An 18,910-nucleotide genomic window follows, 5' to 3' on the forward strand; every position below is an offset into this window, starting at 1 on the left:
CTTCTACCCTTGAACCTATACTAACGTTGCGTTTGTGAGCCTCCCTCAAAGGCACCATCATAGTTTTCAATCAATTAAAGCTGTAGATCAAACACTAAGCAGGGTCTGGCATCGCTTGACTGTGTTTCTTTTGGGATTGGGTTCAGATAACAGTGTGAATGAAAACCAGCTAACTGGGGGGGTTGGGCACGGGAATATTTTACCCAGGCTGTTCCATATGACTGCCACACCGACAGACTCTCACAAACTATCCGGGGAAATAAAATCTGGCTTCACCATAACACAGACTCCAGCAGAAGTATGAACCGACATACGATATTTGGGCCCTTGCATACAAAAACAAACCATGTAATGGTCTTCATGACTTCCATGTGCATATTTGAAACTCTAGTCCCCTGGACAAGGGGGAGGGCTTCTTCAATTTGCCAGTAATTGTTTATGTGCAAATTGTTTACAGAGTTGTTTCCCATAAAGACCGACTGATATCCATTCTGAGCCTGCCAGTTGTCTTTGAAAGAACACACATCTGGTTAAAACTTCAGAAAAGCACCGAAATCTGATCTTCTTTCAAAGGTAGAGGGCATGGAGAAAGGTCCCCGCTGCCCGCTCTGATTCCTGTCAGTTTCCCCTTTGCACGTAATACCTGTATGGAGTCATTAGATGCTAATTTACACTTGAGTAAATATTACTAGGTCAGTGCGTTCCCTTGGGCCAACAGTTTGCATTAATGAATTATATGTCACCCACTTGGCTGTGTGGCCACATCTCGTTCCATTAAGCCCGATATTAATCCACAGAATGGCTACAGCCCAAATTGAAGCCCTTGTCTGCGGTGCCAGAGGCCGATTCAAAGGCGGTGCCAGGGCTCAGAGACAAGAACAATAAATAAAGCCTTGTAAGTGCGTCGTAAAAATCACTTATCCTCATTTTGCGGTGGGCCAAGTTATGCTAGAGGGCAATCAACTAACATTTGGTCAGCAGGAAATTGCTCAAATCTGTATGTAATATTCAGAGTAAAGCATGAATTCCTCCCACATGTTGCTTTCTGTCCCTTCTGATTCAATCTGTTGAGAATTAAAAGAGCACATAGAGAAAATCATAAATTACATATTTTTTATATCTTAATAGGTTCTCCTAGATGGCAAACCGATTCATTGTAAAGCAATTTCAGAAAACCATTGTCAATCATTGCACTTATTACACAAGTTAGGGGAGAGTGGGGTAAGATGAGCCAGGTGGTAATGTATCTTGGCAACCGTACACATTTATTGTCATGTGAACATATATTTTGGAACCACCCATCATTTCTGCCAGGCTGTGAAAAGGAGAAGCACATGGGAGGAGTGGAAGGCATCCATTTACTTTAAAAACTGTGTTTGGCTTGTCAAAGACATTTTTTAGCATAACAGATGTAATGGCTGTTACATTAAAGCAAATTTGTCCAGGTCTAAAAATATGTTTGATGCACATTGGTGATTTAGCGACGTATAAAACCATTCAAATCGTTTAGCTAAACATTAGCCTGAAATTGGTAAGCTAGCTATTTTTTTTTTTTAAATGGCAGCTATATAGGACAAAGTGAGCCAGCATTGAAGTTAAGTTAAATCTCTGAAGTATAAACTTCATATTTTTTTTTTCAAGTTTATTTGACAGGAACAATGTACACAAAATCCTTCTCTTATACGAACAAGAAGATGCTTATATCTTTCCTCCTGTAGTCTCTAATGGCCTAACATGTTTGACATTTCAGAAAATCTACTAGGTCTAGAACCTTTTGACTAAACTGTTTATTAGTTTCATTGACATTTATTCATTCATTCATTCATTCATTCATTCATTCATTCATTCATTCATTCATTCATTCATTCTAATTCAGTTTTTATTTAATTTTACCCAACAAAGCTCTCCGTTTGCTTTTGGGAAGGTTACAACTTTGGTGTTCAACATATTGTTTCAGAAATGCAAAACAATTAAATATACTTCTACTTAATATGGTTTCTTTTATGCTTTTTAAGTTAAAAGAGATATGATTATTTGTAAAAGGAAATTTTATTATTAAATTCGTAAAAAAAAAAAAAGAGGTATATCATCTTTACAATTTCACATGGGTTTGATTTAATTCAGTTAGATGGTAAGTTTACACCCATATGGTGCAACTTACCCACTGACTCGGATCAACTTACCCCAAACCTGGGGTAAATTGTGCCACAGGAACACTTTTTTTAAAATAAGAAGTCATATATTCTGATCATTCAAAAGGATAGGAAACATCCTGAAATTAGTTTAGATACTTTCATTGTAACCTCATTTTCATTTATCTTTAGGATCACAGAAGTAAAAATTGGTTCATCTTACCCCACTCTCCCTATAAAGAAAAATGGGATACTCATCAAGTCTGATAAAATCTTGTGCAAGGTAGACATCTAGTGGTCTTCCGTCAGCGTGAGGTAAAATTAGGTAAATCAGAGGATTAAAACCACTCTCTGCTCATTTATATGGACTTTAAAAATATCTAAATGTTCATTATTTTTTAAAAGAAGTAGGCTATCGTAGATACCAAACGGAAGAAAAAATTGCTTCGCGCAAAACACAACTAGATTTCAGATAGGAAACTGAATTACATAACCTGGGCTATGGTTCTGGATCAAATGTAGTCTCCTTATAAAGAAAACTGCAGCAGCAGCATCGTGCTTCACTACAGTCACAATACTTCTAACGTGGAAGTGACATGTCTTCACTAAAAGGGTTTTAGGGAAACTGCCCTTCAACTCCCGCAGAACAAACGGCACATTCATGAGCAGCAGTCAGTCAGTCAGTCAGTCAGCAGTATAATATCTCTGGAGATTTCACTCCTTTTCCTCTCTGAATGTTTCATTTGTTCAAACGCGCCTCATACGATGAGGATTATAATCTGGAGCATCGCGAGCGCTTTCCTGTTCAGCGTCATTTTTACGCAACGACATCGAAGGTATGTGGAATATATAACTAAATCCATATCTAGATGCCTATATATGGTCAAAAAAGCATTTAGCTCGAATTGATGAAGAACACGCTGAATTCTGTTTGCTGTTTGGTTGGTGACATAGCTATTAGTTCCCGTGTTATATTATACAAACTTGACTAATTTATACTAATTAAGGAACAAATCATTGTATATTAAGCATGCTGTTGTTCATTAATTTTACTTAGTAGCTACTAATAAAGCACATGATTTTGAATTCCTTGTGAGTTTCAAATTTAACTATGTGCTTTCCCATTTGTCCTCATTGTAGACCAGTTTTTACATGTGGCGGGAACCTCACTGGAGACACAGGACTGATTGGGAGTCAGGGGTATCCTGGTGTCTACCCACCCAACAACAAATGTGTGTGGAGAATTACAGTAAGGAAAGATGCGTGGGAGATATCAGTCTTTAAATGTCTTTTCTGTCAAAGAAAATATTTCCCATGCACCATAAATCTCTCACAAAGTGTTGTCTGGTCTGGGTGGTTGCATACTGTCCCGAGCCAATGATATTTTGGTCCATATTCTGATCCTTCATTGTAATTCTGTAGAATTCCTCCCTGTTTTATAGTTTACCAGGCAAAAATATAATTCTTTTTGCTTAGAAAAGTAACAACACACACTTCACTGGCAGCACACTTCAACAAGCCACACTATTTGAAGTATGATTCATGTCTATAGCACAAATGTGTTACTCACGAGCACCTCGACTGAATTATGAATGTCTTTTTGAAAATCAGCTGCGACCTAATTGCATTTTTTGGAGAGTAATCTAAGGAGTTAAATGTTTTGATTGTGGAAAGATATTCATGCTAAAGAAATGTATTCTTTTATTTCCCAAAAGCACTGATAACCAACTACTTTCGCAAGTTTCATCGTTAATAGTGTTTTCCGAAACCACAGTTCCAATGAACATTTGGAAACAGCATTGCAAATTTGTGTGGCAGCCATCTTTTCCCCAGATTAAATGGCACACGCGTACACACTTGGGTGTCCAACACCATGTCGCTGGTTTGTGGTTTGCCCCTTCTTGCACCACTGTTGGTAAATTCTCACCACTGCTGACCAGAAGAAACCCACTCAAGTTCCCTTTCCATAACAATTTGGCCCTTGTCAAAGTCGCTCAGATCTTTATTCCTGCCATTTCTCCTGCATCCAACCCGTTGATTACGAGAACCGATTGTTTGCTTACAATCTAATCTACCCAGACCTTAATATGTGGCCTCGTTAGGAGATGATCAACAATATTCGCTTCACCTGACTGGCCATAATATATTGGCTCATCAGTGCTCATCATTCCATTTCAGGGTACGTTTACACGACAACGATATGCTTAAATCGACACCGTTGTCACACGGAAACCTGAAAAGGACTTAAAACGCTGTATCCTGCGTCCCGGCCATCCGATGGTGATGAAACGCATGTGCATGACGTCATCATCTTCAGAGAATCGCATTTTTGTTGTTTACATGAAGACCGTTTTCAAAAGTTTGCGTTTTCAGGCCCCCAAAACGCCGTTGTCGTGTAAATGAACGGCCAAAACGCATAAAAAGTTTTACGTTTTTAGTTGAAAACAGTGTCGTGTGAACAGCCCCTAAATATACATTTCATTCTAGATCAAAAATAGCGCAATAGTCCTCAGATGCCATCTTCGTTACAGCAGCATTTTGGAGAAATGTAACCGCATATATAGCCTACGGAAGTACAGCAAATACATACTGCATGTAAACATGATCAAAAACTTGGCTTTCTGATGTTTCGTCTTTAAATGAACTATAATAATCTGAGATTAATTGCGATTCTGAATTGATTAATTAGCAGACGTTATTACACCACATATTACATTAATGACAGTCCTATATTGTTAAACCAATGTTGTTGAAATGACAGAGGTGCGACCATGTTACTTCTATTTCGAGAAACAGCGCAACTAGCTAGTTAATTTCTCGTTGCGTCGTACTATGGTAGTAAGGCAACGAGTTACGCTATTGTATGGGGAATTTACTCCTAATCTCGTGAGAAAATGTAACAATTTGACATTTTGTGGAATTGGTGGCAAATTTTATTCATATTGAAAACATGTTTCTTTTTTTAAGCAAGCACCCTTAACCCAAACCCTAAACGTAACATTAAGCAAATTGAATGAATGACATTCTCCACCAATTTGCCAAAATGTAAAGTAGTTACAAATAGCCATGGGACTGTGTTGACTCTTCTCAATTAACCGTCTACAGGTCCCTCAGGGGAGGGTCGTCTCCCTCTTGTTCCGGGTTCTGGATCTTGAGAGTGATAGTCTTTGCAGATATGACTTTGTTGATGTTTACAATGGCCACATCAACGGGCAGCGTCTCGGCCGCTTCTGTGGCACTGCCAAACCCGGAGCGCTGGTCACCAGTGGAAACAAGATGCAAGTGGTCATGGTGTCAGACGCCAACACAGCTGGGAGTGGTTTCCTTGCTGTATACTCAGCGATTCGCCCAAATGAAAGAGGTAACGAGACTACCAACTTATTACCATCCAAATATAGTAAGTGGCCCTTCCCTGTTATTTCAATTCAGCTCGGTGTTTTGTTTTGCTCATCAGGTTTTTTTCTGTAAATGCACAGTCAAATTTCCAGAAATTATTTCAAAATGCAGCACTAGACCTCAGTATTTTCAAATAAATCTGCATTGATTCCATGTCATCAGACTAATATGCAACGATTGTCCATGGCAGGTGACCGGTATTGCGGGGGTCTTTTAGACAAGCCCTCTGGGACGATAAAGACTCCTAACTGGCCAGATAAAGACTACCCAGCAGGAGTAACATGTGCCTGGCATATTGTTGCTCCTCAAGACCAGGTGTTAATTTATTATTTCTATCAATTCCAGATCATGTGTCACAAGTCATGCATCATTGACAGCACATTGACAGGATGAGTATGACTATATATCTTTTTAAATTGCAAAGTAACTTCCCCCCTCTCAGATCATTGAGCTGAAGTTTGAGAAGTTTGATGTGGAGAGGGACAGCTCCTGCCGCTATGACCATGTGGCTGCGTTTAATGGTGGAGAAATGAATGAGTCACGGAAGATCGGCAAGTTCTGCGGAGACAGCCCACCCATGTGAGACCCTCAGTCCATCACACATGCACCAACACACCATTTACCACTCGTTCACTAAGCAGAGAAACCACCACAGACACTGACCTCAAATTTTTAGACTGGTTGATGCTACATTATTGCATGTTGTCCTGCCCATTCCCATATTTTCATGGCAAAGTTCTTTTTTATTCTTCACTTAGGGGTAAAAAGAAGTTCAAAATACTTTTTCAGCGGTATACTGATAGAGAATATCCTGACACCGCTCACACTGCTGTGTGTAAATATATATATATATATTAGGGGTGTAACGGTTCACAAAATTCACGGTTCGGTTCGATACGATACACTTGTGTCACGGTTCGGTTCGGTACGATTCGGTACGTTTCCGATACAGCAAAAAGAAAGAAATGCCAGAGAAATTTCCTTGATTTAATCTTTTTAATTATATTTTTATTAAAACTAACATCATAAAGTATGATATTTTTTAACTTTGAGCAATGATGGAGCTATACTTGACTTTTCTTAGGAGCTTATAAAACAAAACAGCTCCTTGGACAAAATTAAATGTAATATTGTAGTAGTTATAAACAAAGGTTTATTTCAGTTCAGATTAACATTTGAGGGCAGCAATTGTATTCATAATGTCAAAATAAAACCGACGTGATGTTACTTGAAAGCATTATAGCCTACTATTCCTGCCAAACTTCCATGGTTACAGTTAGTAGTGTTACTACAGTAAACCCATGGTGAATGTTGCTGATCTGTGGACACTGGATAGTTCATTCATGGCACAATGTTTCTTCCTGGTTTCCACGTCAGCGCTGTTTGATCCGTTAATAACGGAGAAATGCGAATGTTTCTCACTAGATCTTGCAGCGATGTTATTACTTCAGTGGCGAATTCAAATGCTTTCTTTACTGGATTTGGCTGTGTAGTAACAGTGCTGATGATTAAGATCGGCTCGCGCTGTATTTGTCCAAACTGATAAACGGTCCTTCAACCACACAATAACGAGTGGTTTCGTTCCGCTTACATTACATTTGCCATTTGATGTTGGGCAATGTTGTGGTCACGCACATTATGAGCGCGCTTGCCACACGTGACGCCCCTTCATTTGAAATAACGAAATTTTGGTCGGCAGGAAAAATGGTCCAACGAACCGTTCGGTTCAAAAATGCGTACCGAAAACCGAAGCGAAAGCCTCGTACCGAACGGTTCAATACGAATACGTGTATCGTTACACCCCTAATATATATATATATATATTAGTGCTGTCAAACGATTAAAATATTTAATCGCGATTAATCGCATTAATGTCATAGTTAACTCGCGATTAATCGCACATTTTTATCTATTCTAAATGTCTCTTGATTTCTTTTTGTCCCATTATTTTTTCTCATTTTAATGCTCTTATCAACATGGAAAAGTGGATCGGCTTGCTTTGTGCAAATGTTTTTTATTGAAAACAACATTGACATAAACTGTGTTCAAATTCACACTAACATTCTCACTTGGAGCAAATAATCTCTCACACAATGTAACACTGTCCATCAATAAAAGGGTGAAAGAAATGCTGAGAGGTCCTGATATTGACGAGGGGGCGGAGAATTCACATCAGCTGTGTGTGTGTGTGTGTGTGTGTGTGTGTGCTTGGCCATCATCAAGTGGTATTTCAGACTGGACGTGCTGCGATGATGATAGCTCAGTTCACAACGACAAAACACACAGATCACTTTGGTCTTGTCAATGGAACCATTTGGCAACTTTTTAAAAGTAAACTTTCCATTCAGATTCTTATTGGCATCCATTTCGGCGTCTCGCGCTCGTCATCCACTCAAAATGTAACGTTAACCTACTATTTGGACGGCTCGCAAGCCCAAACGAGTGTGTGCTGCGTGCCTGTTGTTTTGTTTCCGGTCTAGCTAGATCCGCTTGCGCTTTGGTCGACGAAGCAACAAAACGTTCTCGCGCGTGCCGCGTCCTGTTGCAAAAGCATGTGAAAAAAAACTACAAAGTTTGCTAGGCCAAAAAGACCGTTAATCCAGCCCATTCTCATCCCTAGGCGTCATGAAACTGACGCCTTGGGAATCATTTTGACCATGCTTCAATATTCGACGCTTTAGGCACCCTTTAGCGTCAGTTACATGACGCGATCCTAGGGCGTCATCTCACTGACGCTTTACCTTTAACGTCAGTTAGATGACGCTATCTAATCCTAACCCTACCCCAGACCTAAACCTACCCGCGTCATCTAACTGACGCTTAGGTAAAGCGTCAGTAAGATGACGCCCTAGGATCGCGTCATGTAACTGACGCTAAAGGGTGCCTAAAGCGCCGAATATTGAAGCATGGTCAAAATTGTCATTTTAGTGACGCCTTGGGGTGAGAATGCGTTGGTTAATCTTGCGCTAAAAAATTTAACGCCGTTAAAATGGGTTTGCGTTAACGCCGTTTATAATGCGTTTAACTGACAGCCGTAATATATATATATATATATATATATATATATATATATATATGAGCCATTCCACCGAAAGGGTGACATTTCTGTCCCCAGGACATTATATGTATAAAATTGCATGAAAATTAACTCTAAAATACATTTTATTATTAAGCAAAATGTCCTGCACATTAAGCTACCTACAAATTTAAAATGTATATTTAAAAACTTAGATAAAAACTACATAGAACACTAAAAAATTGCATTTTCTGCATGTCCCCACTCTCCATCTCTAAACTTTACAATGAAATATAATGATTCAAATCCTTCAGAAATCTGAATTTTTTTTTATTGTTGTGTGACTTTATATCCAATCTGCTTTAAAATGAAAAAAGAAAAAGACATTTTATCTAATATTTGAGATAAAATACACATTTTAGTCATGTCCCCGGGTTTTCACTCAGTCCTGTTACCCTAACACATTACCCCCTCTGAAAAACTGGGAATAATCCACAAGACCATTTTCAACAGTAAGTTGCATCATCTGGATCTTCTGAAGGCAATGGGAAGACCATAAGTTAGTCTTCTCATTTTAATTTCTGTATATGTGATGAAATTGTAACTACGACTGAGAAGGTCAATCTCAACATACTGTCCTGTTACCTAAACTTTTTCTTAGATTTTATTTGTTTATTTTAAAAATATTAACTTTTGGAAAGGCACTAGAAATGGCTCAGTGTCCTCATGCTATTAGCATGTACTATGTGGCCATATGCCATGTATTTGATAACTTTTTGCTTGAAAACTCAATCCTGTTACTTTCAGTCCTGTTACTATTTTTTTAATTTTTCAAAAAAAATTAAATTAAATCACTGTTTTTATCAGTTTTGTTTGGCCCATCATTTATACAATTATTTAATCAATTAAATTGTTTAAAAAATATATAAACTTGAGGCTTTGGTCTTCTTTAAAATGAAAAAAATGGCTTTGTGTTTTTTATTAAAATACACCTTGCCTTAATAGTGATTTTATTGTCACAAATATACATTTTTGGAACAAATAACCAACAATTTCTTTAAAATAAACACTTTCTTGTGGGGAAAACAAAGGAATTAATTGACATGCTTTTAAACTTGCTTTTTAAATGGCACATGGTTTTCGGTAACATGATTGAGAAAACATGCGCCCATCTTCTGCTTAAACCTTGTAAAAAAGTAAATAAAGTTGCCTGAGATTGACCAATACACATTTTGAATAGTTAAATATGTGTAGTATTAGATTCAATGTTGAAAAAGATAAAAAATAAAGTTTAATTTTGAAGAAATACAACAAGCAAATGTCACCCATTCGGTGGAATGGCCCATATATATATATATATATGTTTTATAACTAAATAAACGCACAACAAAAATGACAGTGGTGAGAAAGCAGCTGCAGTTCAGAAGCATCTGGTCATGCGATGCGGATATGTTTGCACCAGCTCTGCAATTCAGCACTCCATTCAAGTCACGTCACGTCACGTTTAATTTATACAGCACTTTATACAATATATTGCTTTAACGCAAACAGCTTTACAGTATTAAACATGGAAAACAGTGTCACTTTCAATTAGAATTACACCAATGGTAGTCTGACGATGTTTACCAGCCGGAGCTAACTTTCTTTGGAACCAAACTCCACATGAACTTCATTTTAGAACGGATTGTGTTCGAAATGACGGCACACCAGTTTATCCTTCGATTTCGCTTGAAGTATATTGGGGCCTTAATTCTAAAAATCTTTTATACATAGACTCTAATAGGGCAGTATCACGGTATTGTCAGGTTTGGGTGCAGGTTGCCGAAGACGAGGACACGGGAACTGAAGTATAGTTGATTTATTTACTAAGAACACACAACCATAGATTGACGACGACCAACAAACACTGAGGAATACCACTGGGCTTAAATGATCAGGGACTAATGGGATAATTAACAGACCAGGAAACACTAACAGGACTAAACCAAAATCACAAAGACAGGGGGGGAAGCAAGATCACAAAACTGAACTAAACACACTGAAAACGTGACAGGTATACAAGTGATATAACATTATGTCTTGAGTGAACGTAAACAGTTGGTTGATAAATGTCTTAGGCCACAACAACTATATTGTGATATATCGTTATCGTGAAATAAAGTTTCTCTCACAGTTGGGAGTTTATATCACGCAATTCTGACTTTATAACTTGCAAATACAAGTTTATATTTCGCAATTCTGAGAAAAAAGTCAGAATTGTGAGAGAAAAATCGCAATTATCTTTTAAATTGTTTCATCACGTGGCGGAAACAACCTTCCAAAGGACAAATTTTATTGATCAGAAATTGTATTGAAAAGACAGAATTGCAAGATATAAAACCGCAATTGCAAGTTATAAAGTCAGAATTGCGTGATATAAACTATATAAAATATATCATTCAATTCTGAGTTTATATCACACAATTCTGAGAAAAACAGACATAAAACCTTTTTATTCTGTGGCGGAAACAAGCATCCATAGTGTCCACATGGTCAATAAATCTTTATTTTAGAGAGGTATTTCAAAAAAAAAGAAGGTAATTTCAAACATTTATTTATTTATTTTGTCTCGTAGGCCAATTTATTCGGATGGCAATCATCTCCTCATCATGTTTCTGTCTGACCTGAGTCTAACTGCGGATGGATTCATCGGCCATTACCGCTTTAAATGGAGGAGTCTCAGCACAGCCAGCGCCCCTCTCACCCCCATGAGCACCATCCCACCCACCACACGGCCCGCAGGTCAGTCCACAGCCCACTTTCCAGAAGGTTTCATTTCAAATGAAAAATGCAAGTAGCGGCACGGTGTAAAACTGCTGTATATTATAGGAATAAACGTGTGTAGGTAATGACATTGGAATGTATTAAAGATTTATTATGTTTGGTTCATATGGAACGCATTAGTTCGGTCACATGGGAAGACTAAACGTGCTTCTATTTTGTTACTAAAGTGCTTTAACAGAAATAAATGTATGTGACTTTTGCTGCTTTTTACACTGTATTTTAGTGTATAAGGACATGCTGTAGTTGAAAATCTTTTTTTTGCTCTCTTTTTCAAAAAGCCCTTACATATTCAGAAGGTCTTTGCAAGCAAAAATGCAAAAGGACTGGGACAATTGAAAGCCACTACTGCTCTAGTAACTTTGGTAAGTGGCCGTTGTTTGAAATGCTTTTGCTTTCTGCAAACCCAAATATTAGGAGGAATTCTGGGAATTTCTTTGAAATTCTGACTCCAGGCATCAGCGCTCTTTTTCACATTTTCAGGACTTTTACAAAAGCATTAAACAAATTAGTCTGATAAAAATATACGCTTTGTAGTGAGTACACTGTATACAAAAATGTACTAGTAGTATACTTGAATGTGACCTATAAACATTCAAATATGAATATGAAATATTTTAGTCAACATTTCAAGAGATGTAACACCTAAAAGTGATGTAAACCTATTTGAATTCACAGAAATAATTCACTGTTTTTTTTTTTTTTTTAAGTTAACTAAAGCTCTCATTCCCGTCTCTGTTTTAATAATGCTTATAGATGGAAAATGTGTTCAGGCCGATACTGAGACTCAGCTCTTTCTTTTTTTTTAAATAATTGCAGTGGCAGTAAAGCTGCTGAGCACAGTAAAAATGACAGCACGCATAACAGACCTATACATACTTTATACATTACCATGCACATGCGATTTTATGCATTTGTTCAAAGAAGAAACCCTGATTCTGTGAATTTAGTCTTTTTTTCCTCTCTCCACAGTGATTACCGCCACCCTTATCTCAGCAGCCATGAGGGACCACAGCGTCCTCGCCACCTTTTCCCTCATACACCTTTATAAGGAAGGAAGTTTAGCCATTCAACAGGCTGGGAAGACCATGAGCACAAAAGTCACGGTCCTCTGTAAAAAATGCCCTCTAGTCAGAAGAGGCGAGTATCTTTACACCGACCATGATCTACAAGAACCCTAACCTTAATCATTTTAATTTAAACCAGCACAGCCAGCGATAGCATCCAGCGAGTCCAGCAGATGTTTATAGTTGATTGAGGTGGATTTTGGAAGGTGATAGTTTGCAAATTTCGAGCCCCCCCCCCCGAGTCCTTCGGCTCCATTTGTGGTGTTGAGATATTTCAGGCAGGATATGCCATTTCGGCGTCACGGTGTGTAACTTAAGCTCGCTCAAGAGAGGGTCTCAGTTGGTTTCCTTGAATCATGGACAGCTAGAATAATAATTCTCTTCAACCCCATGGATGGTATGTGACTTTATTGGTGCCATGCTTTACCTCAGCTCACTTAGTGTCGAAATAGTAAGCCACTGCTCGGAAACTCTGAAAAGCAACTGTTTTGTTTTGAGGGGGAATTTCTAGAAAATGTGCCATGGAAGAATTTGCGTTAAAATATGCAGGAATTGTTTTTGGCAGTTCAGAGGAACAGTTTAACATTAATCATTTGCGGTGGAATTTTTATTGTTGAAATGAAAAGCAAGGGAATAAACAGAATATTATTTGCTTTGGCTCACGTTATATTAAAGCAAAGGCGGCTGTGTTCTTCAACAGTTAAATGAATAAATGAGTTCTAAACACCCTCCTGAACTTATTTTACGCCACAGGTTTGGGATGTGCATTTGCTAGTTCAAAATGTGGCCAATCCTCTGGTACTAATAAAAAAACATCACGTTAGAACTAGCAAAAATAAATTGCCCTTGTGAAAAGGAAGTTAGGCTAGCATAATTGTATTGAATGCACTTCATATCTTAAAGGGATACTCCACCCAAAAATGAAAATTCTGTCATCATTTACTCACCCTCAAGTTGTTGCAAACCTGTATGAGTTTCTTTCTTCTGCTGAACACAAAGGAAGATATTTTGAAGAACGATTGGAACCAAACAGTTGTTTGGCACCATTGACTTCCATAGTAGAAAAAAAAAAGGAAGGAAGTCAATGGTGCCAAAGTTCCAATCGTTCTTCAAAATATCTTCCTTTGTGTTCAGCAGAAGAAAGAAACGCATACAGGGTTGCAACAACTTGAGGGTGAGTAAATGATGACAGAATTTTCATTTTTGGGTGGAGTATCCCTTTAAAAGTATAATATCGTAAGAACTGTACTTGCAGATAATGTAATGCTAATGTACTAAAAGGCCAGTTAAGGGTACTAAAAGAGAGTTAACATTCATGGTTGTTTCTTAAAGGGATACTCCACCGTTTTTTCATATTAAACTATGTTATTCTCTTATCTAAGACGAGTTGATACATACCTCTCTCGTCTCAGTGCGTGCACTTAATCGCTCTGTCGGGCGGAGAACTTTGAGAGCAGTTAGCTTAGCCCCATTCATTGTATATGGGCCAAACAGAGATGAAGTTAGAAGCGACCAAACACATCCACGTTTTCTCTATTTAAATATAGTTACACGAGTAGTTACACGACCAAGTATGGTGACAACAAATAAAATGTGGCGCTTTTTATAAGCGGGTAAAATGGATAACTATAATGTATGGCGGAATAGCACTTATTGGGAGCACTTCGACTCGGCGCTGTAATATCTTCACTCGTGAAAAGTCCTCTCTCCCTCTCCCTGATACTTCGTCAACTCTGCACAAAAAAACTACTACTACTGCAGGCGTGCAGGTCACGTTGGTTCTATTGAACCATATAAAGTTTATAAAGTCCTCTCCCCTCTCCCTCTCCCTGTCATTTCCGTCAATAGAACCAACGTGACCTGCACGCCTGCAGTAGTAGTAGTTTTTTTGTGCAGAGTTGACGAAGTATCAGGGAGAGGGAGAGGGAGAGGGAGAGAGGACTTTTCACGAGTGAAGATATTACAGCGCCGAGTCGAAGTGCTCCCAAAAAAGTGCTATTCCGCCATACATTATAGTTATCCATTTTACCCGCTTATAAAAAGCGCCACATTTTATTTGTTGTCACCATACTTGGTCGTGTAACTACTCGTGTAACTATATTTAAATAGAGAAAACGTGGATGTGTTTGGTCGCTTCTAACTTCATCTCTGTTTGGCCCATATACAATGAATGGGGCTAAGCTAACTGCTCTCAAAGTTCTCTGCCCGACAGAGCGATTAAGTGCACGCACTGAGACGAGAGAGGTATGTATCAACTCGTCTTAGATAAGAGAATAACATAGTTTAATATGAAAAAACAGTGGAGTATCCCTTTAACACACTTTAAAAAAATGTGTCAAATTATTTATTTATTTTACTTTAAAGTACATTTGAAATCATTAAGTTGATAATCATTTGTCAAAAGAAGTACACTTATTTTGATGTGTTGACTTTAATCAAGCGCTTGATTCAAATTGTAATGGTAGGGTGTTATTTGAGGTAATATTTAGAGTTAATATATTTTAAATGTATTAAATTGCAACAAATTCGTAATTACAAATATATTTAAATACATGACATACAAGTTTAAATAAAATGACATTAAAGTATAGGCATATGCTTCAGTTTACCATAAATGCTTGTCGGCACATTTGACATCACTTAGAATTAATTATAAAATTATGTAAATTATGAAATTATGCTGAGTCCTACTTGGGTCAAAAAACACTTGTAACTAACATGCAATTAAGTGCTTGAAAACATTACATTCAGTTTGCACTTAAAGGTGCTGTATGTAATATTGAGAGCTAGCGGTTGAAATTCAAAATATTGGAGAGAGTTGTTTCCCCGCCCCCTCCTGCTCAAACTCGACGCTCATGCGGGTTTCCTGACCGAGGAAAAGCAATAGGAATGAGCGCAATTAACAATGGAAGGTAACGAGCCATACACTGTAAGTTGTTGAGCTGATTAATTCGTATTTTAATATGCCATAGAGCTTTTTAGATGATGCTGAGGCTTTTTAGGTCGCATAGAATCTGCAATCTCTGACCTAGTTTGTTTGCTGGCTACCATGGCTGCAATTCATACTTTGCACGTGACGTCATAAGTACTGGCTGGCGGGCAAGAACGTCGTTCTCTAGCAACGAAACCCATTAAACTAATCAAGGATCTTGCCAGGACGTCGCCAGTTTTAATATACAAAAGTTGGTGTTTTGAGGTGTAAACGACATGCCAGATAGTTGTGCGATTGGATGCACTATGTCAATAGTGTAATCTTAACATAAACGCGGTTACACGTTCGCCAGTAGGTGGCGAGAACGCGTTCATCTGTACGTGATTTTGATTTGATATGATGAGAAGATGAAGACATGGAGAATGAATGACACGTTACTGTTGTGCTGCGTCAACTTATTACTTACTTACAGTTACTCCAAGTTTGGTTGAGACTTTGCCAGCTTCAAAGCAATGAATACATCAGCGGGTGCTGTGTATGGATCATGGTTAATCTTTTCTTGATATCTAAGTTTAACATTCGGGTAACATAATGGTCTAAATAGTTAATTGATTGTAGTATTAGAAATTTGCAAGGCTGCAATTCCCCTGGCTGGCCACTGTTTGTCGCCATATTGTCAGCGTTTGTTGCCCGCCAGGTATCCATGGTAGTCACGTGACTGCAAAGTATGAATACTCTGTGTTTTCCACCAACTAGCAACCCGGGGTGTCGAAATACTATTGGGTAAATTGGCTATTTTTGTGCTTTAGTACAGTAAAAAACTGTACATACAGCACCTTTAATAAGTATATTCGTTTAGAGTATGTTATTTCATATTAAGTAAAAAAATATATTATTATTGTAATATATATATATATATATATATAATATAATATTTGTTTTGTTTTTTCAGGGCTTAACTACATTGTCATGGGTCAGACAGATGAACAGGGACAGGGTATTGTTTCCCCTTATAACTTTGTGATGGCCTTCAAAACCAAGAAGCAACGGGATCTGGGAGTGCTGAAGAATATTCGCTGTTAATGTGCTGGAGTCTGGATTTCTATGACCTATATTATTCACTTGATGTAAGTGCATTTAATAACATTCATACTTGAAGGACTCTTCCAGTATTTAAGACTGCTTTTTCCACATTTTCCCCGACAATAGAACATTTGCAAAAACTTTAAAAATAGTTTGTTTCAATCTTTTTTTTTTTTTTTAAGGAACTTGGCTTAAATATCTTTGACAACATAAATCAATGAGGCCCTCAAAATCATTTTAAAAATAACTTCTAAAATAGTTATAGTAAAAAGCACTTTCCTTCAAGAGTTGGACTGGAGATCTGAACTGTTGCAGAGCACGGTGGAAAAATGAAGGCACTCACTACAACAAACTGTCATTTGCAGTAGCTTAGCTGGGGGGTGCTGACATTTACGAGAGCGGCGGACATGTTGGCCTTTGAATCTGACATTTATCTAATCTATCTAGTGTTGTAATGAGTGAACGAAGATTGAAGATGACAAAATGAAATGTTGTCAAAATGAAGTGCACTGTAAATTGCTTTTATGTCAGCCGAGGTTACTACAGAAAGTTCCTATGTCACTTCTGCGATGCAGTATTTTATTTAAAATACTGTATGCTCTTGTGCAGCTCAGAAACGTATTATAACTTGATTTTTCAAACAATGGGAAAATGAAATGAAAATTGAGTGGAAATGAAAAGCTAAAGTTTGCTTAGTGTATATGAGGGAGTCAGTTTAATTTGGATTATTTGTCAGCTTTTAAATTAGTTACTTCTGGCCCCAGTTCACCCCATGTTTACCTAATGAGTGATATTAACTGCAATTTAGGAAAACTACTATATTTTGTAAATGTAATATATACAGTATAATATTTTATTATTATGTCATGGGACATGAAAATGTGCTGCATAGAATAAATTATGTTTATCAGAATACTGAGCTTTGAGATTTGCTTCGCAAAGACTGCAGATCATTTTTTGACTTTGCTTGTGAAAAAGAAGTGCACTTTAACACAATTCTAGATAAAGTACTTATTATGGAGATAAAATACTTTAAAAGAATATATACTTAAGTGCGAACTGAATATAATGTTTGCGGACACTTAATTGCATGTTACTTGTATTATAGTTTAAATTTGAATTTAAGACCACTTAAGTAGGACTTAAGTACATCTTGATATATAATTACATAATTACTTCTTATTGTCTTTGAAATATGGTTACTGTGTGTACTACTGACAACACATTTATGGTAAACTAAAATATACTTTAATGCCATTTTATTGAAACATATACAGTATGTCATATATTTAATTATATGTGTAATTACATGTTTGTGGTGAAGTTGCAATTTAGTACATTTAAACTATATAATAACTTTCAATAAAATATCAAATATAAAACACACTAGTTAAATTATAATTAAGTATGTAACATGTGCTTTTTGTATGTTAGTCAACACATGAAAATAAGCGTAAAATGCACTTTAAAGTAAAACCTTTAATTTGACATTATTACAAAGTGCACTTGTACTTAAAGGGATAGTTCACCCGAAAATTAAAAAATGTGTCATTATTTACTCACCCTCAAGTTGTTCCAAACCTGTATGAGTTTCTTTCTTCTGTTGAACACAAAAAAAGATGTTTTGATCATCATTCTTCAAAGTATCTTCTTTTGTGTTCAACAGAAGAAAGAAACTCATACAGGTTTGGAACAACATGAGGGTGAGTAAATGATGACAGAATTTAAATTTTTGCGTGAACTATCCCTTTAAGTGTGTTAAGAAACAGTCATGAAAGTGTACTCTCGTTATAGTCTTTTATTAGTGTTATATTATCTGCAAGTACAGTTTTTTTTATATACTTTTAAGATTTAAAGTACACTACAACTGCACATTCAATACAATTAAGCACACTTCGTTTTCACAAGGGTTTAGCATTTGAATTGGCATATTAATGCTGGAACTGGGCAGCAAACTTGTTAATATACTGAGATCTGCCAGTGTTTCTGTACAGTAACATAATGCAGTACAGTGAATGGGACACATTGTTAAAGTGAATCCACTGAGCCCCGAGGGGGCTTCGAATGTGAAACCGAGCGCAGCTCTACGTGATGGTGCGATTGTCAAAGGGGAACACTCCCAGCAACTCAAACACATCTGGAATTTCACAATGACACTGAGAGAAAGTCCCTCTAGAAGAGAGCTGGACACGTTAGATGATTGTAAATAGGAGGCAGTGTTTGCAAAGTGTTTGCAATTCTGGCCACTGTTAAATGATGTGGATGCTTGTTCAATCATTTTTACTGCCAATTGTAGCATTTTTCTCCTTTCGAATTCCTCTGAATTACAATGCGCTTTCCTGGATGAGCAAATATTTAGACTGACACCCTGAATGTATGATTATAAGCCAGAATAGCTGGCCAGCTGCATCTAAGCCTGATTAAATAACAAAATGAATGAATGTGCAGATCTACATGGCTCCAA

General features: G+C 37.3%; 1 protein-coding gene across 1 annotated transcript; it reads left to right on the plus strand.

Moving 5' to 3' along the window:
* Positions 1–2,811: 2,811 nt before the first annotated feature.
* Positions 2,812–17,126, plus strand: pcolce2a (procollagen C-endopeptidase enhancer 2a). Its single transcript, XM_056264124.1, has 9 exons — positions 2,812–2,968; positions 3,273–3,381; positions 5,238–5,493; positions 5,719–5,843; positions 5,971–6,107; positions 11,159–11,325; positions 11,646–11,729; positions 12,337–12,504; positions 16,316–17,126. Exons 1-9 carry the CDS (start codon positions 2,898–2,900, stop codon positions 16,444–16,446), a joined length of 1,248 nt encoding a protein of 415 aa, XP_056120099.1. The 5' UTR covers positions 2,812–2,897; the 3' UTR covers positions 16,447–17,126.
* Positions 17,127–18,910: the final 1,784 nt, after the last annotated feature.

Source organism: Rhinichthys klamathensis, unplaced genomic scaffold (assembly GCF_029890125.1).
Source record: "Rhinichthys klamathensis goyatoka isolate OS25496 unplaced genomic scaffold, OSU_Roscu_1.1 h1tg000011l_1, whole genome shotgun sequence".
NCBI lineage: Eukaryota > Metazoa > Chordata > Actinopteri > Cypriniformes > Leuciscidae > Rhinichthys > Rhinichthys klamathensis.

What these genes read in the sequence shown, in the direction of transcription:
- pcolce2a (XM_056264124.1), top strand. Translation starts at nt 2,898, where the DNA reads ATGAGGATTATAATCTGGAGCATCGCGAGCGCTTTCCTGTTCAGCGTC. An exon ending in GATTCGCCCAAATGAAAGAG is followed by an intron (nt 5,494 to 5,718) that starts GTAACGAGACTA and finishes TGTCCATGGCAG; the next exon opens with GTGACCGGTATTGCGGGGGT. An exon ending in ACCCACCACACGGCCCGCAG is followed by an intron (nt 11,326 to 11,645) that starts GTCAGTCCACAG and finishes TTTTTCAAAAAG; the next exon opens with CCCTTACATATTCAGAAGGT.